At 47.3% G+C, this 9,320-nt stretch overlaps 1 protein-coding gene across 8 annotated transcripts; it reads left to right on the top strand.

Annotated features, from left to right (window-relative positions):
* The first annotated feature begins 698 nt into the window (after nucleotides 1-698).
* Nucleotides 699-8,005, top strand: GCNT3 (glucosaminyl (N-acetyl) transferase 3, mucin type). Of its 8 annotated transcripts, XM_047739103.1 has the most exons (4): nucleotides 709-864; nucleotides 4,712-4,891; nucleotides 5,169-5,177; nucleotides 6,227-8,005. In XM_047739103.1, exon 4 carries the CDS (start codon nucleotides 6,290-6,292, stop codon nucleotides 7,604-7,606), a length of 1,317 nt encoding a protein of 438 aa, XP_047595059.1. In that variant the 5' UTR covers nucleotides 709-864; nucleotides 4,712-4,891; nucleotides 5,169-5,177; nucleotides 6,227-6,289; the 3' UTR covers nucleotides 7,607-8,005. The 8 variants fall into 8 exon arrangements, with proteins under 8 accessions (XP_047595066.1, XP_047595059.1, XP_047595060.1 ...); XM_047739104.1 differs by lacking the exon at nucleotides 5,169-5,177 and having other exon boundaries at nucleotides 4,712-4,898; nucleotides 6,226-8,005; XM_047739107.1 differs by lacking the exons at nucleotides 709-864; nucleotides 5,169-5,177 and adding an exon at nucleotides 3,294-3,383 and having other exon boundaries at nucleotides 4,712-4,899; nucleotides 6,230-8,005.
* The last annotated feature ends 1,315 nt before the right edge of the window (nucleotides 8,006-9,320 follow it).

Consider the following 9,320-nt stretch of genomic DNA (forward strand, 5'->3'; position numbering starts at 1 on the left):
TCTGCGGGGTGCCCCGCTAGGCTGGGTGGGAAGGCAGAGCTGAGTCAGGAGCTCAGGACGCTGCAGAGGTCAAGTGCGTTTTGACAGGTTTAGGGCTGAGCCCATAGAACACGTTGCTGTGGCTCCCCGCTGGGTCTGTGGTGCTGAGGAGCAGGCAGCCCCACCCAAAGTTGGGGGGCTGGGGGCAGAGGGAGCACATATGGCCTTCTTCACAATTCAGCAGATGGTCTGCCTTGGGACTGTGGGCAGGAAGGAGCCCGTGCGATTGTGTCCCCCTGAGGACATGGCTTTCTTTCGTACTCTGGAAAGTCTCTGTGTTTAACAAATAGGTATAGACTGAGTTCTTTGGGGGTGAGGGGGTGTCTTTTTCTTTCTTGAATCGCTGTTCCCTTCTGCTCTGGGCTGTGGGGCGTGTGCAGGGGGAGGGCCAGGCGAGCAGGCTGCCAGCCCTGATTCGAGACAGAGTTGGTCCTGTTGGGTCTTTTAATTACTTCTGTTTGGCCAGATAGCACAGCCCCATTAGCCCCAGGAACCCCCTGACCTAGAACCTGCGATAGAAGCTCAAAGCACCGCAACCCCATCCCTCAGAACCTTTGGCTCCTTTCAAACCCCAGCTCCGGCGGATCGGTAACACATTAACTTGGCTTACTGCCTGCTTATCTGCTCTTCCGTCTGCCTCCCTGAGTCACGTTCTCCTCTCCATCAGTCAGGGACGTGGCCCTTGCTATCCGCAGGCCGCGGGTGGTGTTTCTCTCCTGGGAAGCCTTAGAGTTCTCCTGTCGACCGTGCTGGGCGCGGAGCGAGAAAGGATGTGATTTCCGGGAGCTGCAGCCTAATGAGAAGACAAGCAGATACCTCCCAGAGGTAAACACCATCCCGTAAAATAAGTGAAAGGGGGCATCTGCCAATTTGTGAATCCAGTTTAAAGTGGTTGGATTCTGGGACCCCTGGGTGGCTCAGTCCGTGAAGCGGCTGCCTTCGGCTCAGGTCAGGGTCCCAGCGTCCTGGGCTCGGGTCCCCCATCGGGCTCCTTGCTCCGAGGGGAGCCTACTCCCTCTGCCTCTGCCTGCCTCTCTGCCTGCCTGTACTCTCTCTATCGCTCTGACAAATAAATAAAATCTTAAAAAAAAATAAATAAAGGGGTTGGATTCTGGCTACCTTGACCCTCTTCTGACCCTATTGTTAAGACTGTAGGGATCCCCGAACCTTCATCTGCATTAATGCTAAACTCCACTGGATTCTTCCAGATTCACCCTGATGAGCTCGACTAAGTTTCTCCATTCCCTCTTGGTAGAAGTCCTGGCCCTTCCCGCAGACATGTAAGGATTTACGATTCAGAGCTCAGGGGATGCAAGCAAAGCTTTTTGCCCGGTGGGGAGGCTGAACTCATGAGTCTTACTGTTTCTGAAGTAGCAAAGATAGCTACGGTCATCGTGGGAACTCAGACCTGTGTTGGACAGTCTTATGATCTGGTTTCATGTTGCTTTTATTTTTGATAGTCTAGAAAGGTGAGTGCTCTTATCATTTTCAGTGCTTGGGACTTCTAGCTATCTTCCTGTCATCCTGAACTTTCACACACTTTTGCCTCCAGGATCCTCTGGCTCCGCCTTCTTATGTCAGCAGGGGTAAAAGAAGTCCTAATGACGGGGCTTCGGGCCCCAGGTCTGGGTTCCTGCCTTGAAAACAGCCTGGCTCCCAGGCACTCTGGGACTGAGCCCTCCCTCTTGCCTATGCTCTACCTTCTCCTCAAGGCCAGCATGGACTTAAAGTGTGGAAGCTGTGACCATGCCGAATATCTGTCCAAGGGATCTCTACAGGTAGCCTGGCTCATGACTTTCCTGAACCTCCAGCCGTCCCGTCCCCTCGCCTGCCCTTCCAGGTCTCAGCTGCAGCTCACCCCTCCTCCCTGCAGTGCTCCCGCCCACCCCTTACAACACAATCTCTAACAGGGCATGGAGAAGGGGACGAGCTCAGGTCTTTTTGCTGGTCTACCCTTCTGGCCACATTACCAGCATCAATACTTTTGCTTGGTCCACAGTTCAAGAATGCTACTAGTACCCTCCTTGAGCTATTCTGTGAGTACAAGTAGGCCTTTGAGGGCTGGCTTGGGAGCCTCTGTGACCTTCCTCAATGGCCTGCATGTGCCAGATATTAAGCCATGTGTTATCATGTTTAATCCTCACAAATGTCCTATAAAATAGGTATTGGTATCTGTTCCAGTTACACAAAGGAAGTCAGTGACGCATAGACGGATTACATCATTTGCTGTGATCCTGCAGCTAGAAAGTGACAGAACCAGGATTCAGACTTCGCTCTCTTGCCAAAACCCAGCTGTGCCTGTAACTACTACCCACTTGGTATCACTAATATGTAGAATATCTCAACAAGCTATAGCTACAGTTTGTTAATTTTTTTAATTTAAATTCATTTAACACGCAATGTATTATTAGTTTCAAGGGTAGAATTTAGCGATTCACCTGTTGCATGTAACACCCAGTGCTCATTACATCACATGAGCTCCTTAATGTCCATCACCCAGTTACCCCTCCCCCAAACCCTCAGGAAGCCCTCGGTTTGTTTCCTAGAGTTAAGAGTCTCTTATGGTTTGCCTCCCTCTCTGATTTTGTCTTATTTTACGATGTGTTAATATTATATTAGCGTATATTTAACAAGAGTGGATACTTATTTTGGTTACCTTAATCAAATATTCAGAATATTTTCTTTTTACTGAGAGATTCTGTGATATGATTTTTATGGGAAAGAAGGTGGGACTTTGAGGGGACCATCGAAGAAAAGTCACATAGAAAGAAATTGGAGAGATTTTTGTAGATTCAGATACCTGAACCAGCGTTTGCCCTTTAACTATGTTTGCCTCAGAAGTGTCACAGCTCAAAACCAAGAGCCACACAGACTCTGAATGATGGAAGCTGAGAGAAGACAGAGCCCGAGGAGTGGGGCCAGTAAAAGTGGGAGCACAGATGACCCTATATAGCTCCCCTGCCATTGGTCTGTCTCCATCTATAGTCAGAAGCAGGAAGAAGAGGCCTAAAAAAAGAAAAGACCTAAGTTCCCTAGGCTGTTCTGGAGGCCGCATAAACAATTCCTGTAGGAATAAGGCAACTGTGACTGATCTCCGTTATAATGCTATTGCCCTCACACGAAGCCCACATTTTGGAATCAGCTAGATTTCTGCATTGCCCGTCCTGCCCCCTATTAGGCTCGGCCAACAGGGGGCGCTGGAGGGAGCCAGTGGGACTGGAGGTGGGATTTCCTGCTTGCTTCCTGTCTACTTCCTGCTTCTATGAGCATCACCATGACAACGCCTGTTTACCTCCCAGAGGCAGTTTCTTTATGTAACTGCACTGAATCCAGTTACAGTAACGGTGGGCAAAGACGTCAGCCGCCTCAGGAGAGGTTGGGATCTCAACCTGGGGGCCCTCCTCTGAGGTCAGAGACCCCAGTCCCCATTGAGTAGTTGGTGGCATACCCATCTCAGAGGTCTTGCGTTTCAGCTTGTTGGCACCCATCTTCCCAAATTTTAAATTAAAAAATTCCCAAATCTTGTCTTCATCCCTCCAGCCTGGGAATGGTAACTACCTCCAGCAATTGCTACTTCCCTAATTTAGGGTGTCCTAACACGCCCTCCCTCTGCCCTGCAGTTATCTACTTAACTTTATAGCTACTTAAGTTCTTTATATTAAATTTGCCCTCTCAAGTATTTGGCCAGGAATGCTGCTTTGTTAGAGTGGGGGCTGGGTTCAGGAGAGAAACTGGCAAACAGTGACAGCAGCTTTGAAGAAGGCGTTTCCCACCCCGTATTGTCCAAATCACCCCGTGGGGCTCTCATTGAAGGTCCACTTCTTCCACTGCCAAGACCCTAGACTCACAGACATTAGTGAGTGAGAACTGAAACCCTGTGGGTATTTCTACAGCTCACATTAAACAGTAATAAAGGGCAGGCAAATGGATTTTTTTTTTTTTTTAAAGCAGTTGCCATTGGAGAACAAACTGGTTTTTAAGGATTTTTTTTAAGGTTTAAAAAAAAAAACCAAAACCTTTTTCGTTTTTTGGGTTTTGGGTGTGGTTTTTTTTGTTTGTTTTGTTTTGTTTTTTTAATTGCTTCACTCTTGTAATGTTCAGGGGAAAAAAGAGAAGTAACTTAGTTTCCAGGCCAAAAGAAGGCAAGGGCATACCTGTGTTTCTATGGTTCCTGCTAAGCGGGAAAGGGGCGGGAAAGCTTTCAAGTTCTTGTGTGAGCACTGACAGGTGTTTATGAATGGTTTTGTGGCAGGAGAGCATGGTTACAAACTGGGCTGTTCTGGTTGAAATACCTGTTTGCGGGGCACCTGGGTGGCTCAGTTAAGCATCCAACTCTTGGTTTCAGCTCAGATCACGATCTCAGGGTCCTGGGGTTGAGCCCTGTGCGGGGCTCCCTGCTCAGCAGAGAGTCTGCTGCTCCCTCTCCTTCTGCTGCTCCCCCCTGCTTGTGCTCAGTCTCTCTCTGTCAAATAATAAGTGAAATCTTAAGGAAAAAAAAAAAAAACACCTGCTTGTATATAGACAGCCAGCATTTTCTTCCTGCCTTATTCACCTCCCTGAATGACTAGTGCCTGAGAATGTGCTCCTGACTTTCCGTCAGCTTGTGCTCAAGTCTGAGAACAGGAAGCTAGAAGGTGCGCAACAGAGCCGCCTGCTGCTCTCTCCTTTGCAGAGACTGAGAAGGAGTCTGAGACGGGTCGTGGACATCCATAAATATCAGATACCATATTTTGGAGGCCTTAGAAGAAGGGGATATGGTGTTCACATTTGCTTCCACGGATTCCAATCAATCTTCCCTTGGAAACACACACACCCTGGCAAGTGATCTTTCCTAAGCAAGAATAAAGCTATTTTAAAAAGGTGAGAATTTTCTTAATCTTTCTTTTTTCTTTCTTCTTAGTTTCCTGTAAAAAGTTATGACCAAGAAGGACACCACCTTATGCTTAGAAAGAGGACATGACAAGGGAAAACAGTCTTTGTTAGGAGGATTTGTCACATTTTGTTTCTCTCCAGTAAGGATTTTTTTTTTCTCTATAGCATCTGGTTTTCTTTGATGGGATCCAGAACCCTGTATTGTATTATTTAAAAGGTGACTGTGCTTTGGAGGAAGAAGTATTGGGCTTGCAGACAAAAAAAAAAAAAAACCGGGGAGAAGGGGTGTGGGGATAAGTCCCATATTTGCATCTTAAAATATACATGATATTTGGTAAGTTAGTTAGCATTTGCTTTCCTATCTGTGAAAGAGGCCTAGGAATACTACACTTCAGGTACATTGCGAAGATTAAATTGGACAATGTCGAGAAATATTTTTGGCCCTTACAAAGCACACATTAACTACTGTATATGCATAGCTCTGTGTGTCTCTGACTGTAGATATATTTTGAATTTGGAAAGACTGACTTATCTATATGAATGATTACAATGCATTTGTTGGATCATATCCAGTTCTTTTGTACTTCTTTAAGAACTTTTTTTTTTTTTTTTTTTTAAAGAAGCGTGGCTAGATACCACATCTAACCAGTGAATTCTGTGGGGTGCAAACAGCCCAATCAATGCACGAATTGCCAAACAAGAGCAAGAAATGTACTTTTATCTTATTTATTTTTTTAAGAGTTTATTTTTAAATAATCTCCACGTGGGACTCAAACTTATGACCCCGAGATCAAGAGTTTCATCCTCTCCCAACTGAGTCAGCCAGGCGCCCTGGTACATTTTCTTCTAAGAGGCTTTAAATCTTTGGATTTCTAGAACAGATGCTTGAGAGTCTGAATTTCATGGAGTGTCTCCCTAGACTGATTAGAAGTTCTCAGCCCCAGATAAGAGCTATACTAGAAACAGGGTTTTGGCAGGGGTTGGGGTGGGGGGAGGTGGAGGAAAGAAAGGCAGGCAGGGATTTCCTCTTACTCATTACACCGCAGTGGCAGCAGGTGCTCTGTTCTGTGCCCTTTCCTTGTCTCTTGGGGTGGAGGTGGATCCAGACCTCGATCCCAGCATGAACGTCTTGTTTGTAGGGTCAGATTATAGACCTCTGTCAACAAGCCAGGGATAAGAGGTTCCTAGGCAGGTCTTGACTGAGGATATTTGTATAGAGAAGAAATACCTTTTTGCCATCCCTCTGGAGTTGAGCTTGATGTTCCTGTGAATACATTCAGGGTTCGTTTGTAATCAAAGGTATTTTGTTCTGCCCAAGGATCCCATCCTCCTCCTCCTTCCCTGTGCGCCAGCTCCACTGGTTTCTCATTCCTTGAAGATGGTTTGGTGGAAGAAGCAGCCCTGCCGCCAGCATCACCTGTGGGCCCTGGGCTGCTCTATGCTGCTGGCTGTGGTTGCTCTGAGGTTTTCTTTCCGACTGAAATGTGACTTTGATTCCGTGGATCTGGAGTCCTGGGTCTTTCAGAGCAAGGACTGTAGGGACATCCTGTACAAGTCCCTGAAGCTGCCAGCGAAGAGAACCATCAACTGTTCTGGAATCATCCGAGGGGACCAGCAAGCGGTGACGGAGGCTCTCCTGGACAACCTGGAGGTCAAGAAGAAGCGGGAGCCTTTCACAGACGCTGACTACCTGAACATGACCAGAGACTGTGAGCACTTTAAGGCTGAGCGGAAGTTCCTGTGGTTCCCTCTGAGCAAAGAAGAGTTAGACTTCCCTATCGCATACTCTATGGTGGTCCATGAAAAGATAGAGAACTTTGAAAGACTGCTGCGAGCTTTGTATGCCCCTCAGAATGTATACTGTGTCCACGTGGATGAGAAATCCCCGGAAACGTTCAAAGAGGCAGTCAAGGCGATTGTGTCATGCTTCCCAAATGTCTTCATAGCCAGTAAGTTGGTTCGGGTGGTTTATGCCTCCTGGTCCAGGGTGCAGGCCGACCTGAACTGTATGGAGGACTTGCTCCAGAGCTCAGTGCCATGGAAATACTTGCTGAATACGTGTGGGACGGACTTTCCTATAAAGACCAATGCCGAGATGGTCCTGGCCCTCAAGTTGTTGAACGGGAAGAACAGTATGGAGTCAGAAAAGCCTACGGAGTACAAAAGGTCTCGCTGGACCTATCACTATGAGGTGACAGACACACTGTCCATAACCAACAAGATAAAGGATCCCCCGCCAGATAATATACCTGTGTTCACAGGGAATGCCTATATTGTGGCTTCTCGAGACTTTGTCCAGAATGTCCTGGAGAACCCCAAGTCCCAAAGACTGATCGAGTGGGTGAAAGACACCTATAGCCCCGATGAGCATCTGTGGGCCACCCTTCAGCGTGCACCGTGGATGCCGGGTTCTATTCCGTACCACCCCAAGTTTCACATCTCCGACATGACAGCCATCGCCAGGCTGGTCAAGTGGCAGAGCTACGAGGGAGATGTCAGTAGGGGGGCACCGTATGCACCTTGCTCGGGAACCCACCGGCGTTCTGTCTGTGTTTATGGGACTGGGGACCTGCACTGGATTCTTCAAAACCATCACCTTTTGGCTAACAAGTTTGACCCAAAGGTGGATGACAATGTTCTTCAGTGCTTAGAAGAGTACTTACGTTATAAGGCCATCTATGGGACTGATCTCTGAGATGCCCTGTCAGAGCAGTGCTACCTGTGGGGCAAGAAAACATGCAAACATTCCTAGGGGGCTGTTGGGATAGTGGGCTTGGGGACCAGGGCTCTGGAATCCTTGGCATCCCCAAGTCAGGGGGTTGCTGTCCTGGGTGAATGCTGGATGTGCACTCACCCCATTCCTAATAGCTCCCCCACTGACGTTCTCACAGTCAGAGTAAGATCCACCTGTTTGGGAGAGGAAGGGAGGGCAGTGTGGCAGGGGACCCTGGATTTCTGTTGAATGTTTGGTGTCTGCTTTTCTACTCTGTGGAGATGCTGGTTCTAATAATTCTAGACTCGGTAGTAGGGGTGGGGTAGGACTTCAATGGAAAGAGAGGGCCTTTTGTATTTATTAACTTAAAAATAAATAGCTCTTGATTCAAAGCCCTTACCTCTACTTTTTGTCTACTAAGCCAGAAATAAGGTAAGAGTGGAAAACTTTTTCTTGTCCCTATTTGTGACATTTACAATCCCTGGTGGCTGTTAAGAGGATCTCCGTTATTCCAGAATGACATGGAGGGGTGTCTGGACAACGACTCAGAAGAGTACAGAGGGACAGAACTGATTCTCTCCTTATTAAAAGCCTCCCTCATTTCGCTTACATGGACAGATTCATGACTTGTCCGTAAGGGAAAAAGCAGGGCAATTCAACCAATCTGACCACCCGTATAAACTTCGGAGTAGTTACAGCACTAATTTTGCCCGCTTCACAGCCAAAGCTTAATGTTCTGTAACAAAGATAATAGCGATTTAGGTAAGGTCGCCATAGTTGTTCAAACAGCAAGAATGGACTAGGACTGTCTAGCTAAAGCAGGAAGTCTGGGCATCCCAAGTTAGGCCTCGTTGGTCCAAACTCTTACTTACGTATATGAATGGAGGGGTCACTGTGTGTAGTTCTGGGATTTGTACATTTCCTCGTGGGCAGACAGTTGTGTGTGTATTCTCCCCTCCCCCCGCCCCGTAAATGTTACTCAATGAAAGATTTCTTTCTGAAGCTCCAGACACAAGTGTCAGACAATTGGAAGTCAGACTCTTCTGTGAGGGGCGAGGGATGTTCTATAAAGAGACAGGCGTATCTTAGTACAGCCAATCTTCTGCCCACCCTGTGTTCTGGAAAAGGGATATATACACAGGTTAATGTAAGTTGAATGATCCTATGAGGTCATGATGTCACTGTGTTCATCTCCGATTGTGAGTCACTTAATTAACTTTTCCCTCAGTAGACTTTCCCTGCAGCCCACGTACTCTGACACGGTGATCACTGTGTCTGACACAGTGCATCTTCTAAGTTGTTACTTTCTGTAAGGTTGCAGTCCTTTGGTAACAGGCATTGCCACACCTTATTTATCTACCTTGCAGTATAGCGTCCTCCTTATCTCCTCCCAACCCCACCAGAAGTGACCAGTGAAGAAATGTGTGTTCAGCAGATGAGCCCTGTGAGGTCTGTCCCCAGCCATGGGGATCATGGACCTCTCCACCTACTAGCCTTTGTGACTGTCCTTGTTCCTCCTCTGATTGGGGGGCATGGGGGTTGGAAGGTGGTACCCTGCTGCTGTGGGAAGTGCGCAGAAATGCTCCCCTGAGTGTATGTGTTCTGAGAAGAGAACTCAGGTCTTTGGTCTCATGGTCAGCTTCTTCTCTAAGTGTTTGTGGGAAGTAAATTGTAATTAAAAAATACAAATTAAAAA

This window comes from Lutra lutra, chromosome 7 (assembly GCF_902655055.1).
Source record: "Lutra lutra chromosome 7, mLutLut1.2, whole genome shotgun sequence".
NCBI classification, from domain to species: domain Eukaryota; kingdom Metazoa; phylum Chordata; class Mammalia; order Carnivora; family Mustelidae; genus Lutra; species Lutra lutra.

Coding starts and splice junctions, on each gene's coding strand:
- GCNT3 (XM_047739110.1), top strand. CDS start 6,290: ATGGTTTGGTGGAAGAAGCAGCCCTGCCGCCAGCATCACCTGTGGGCC.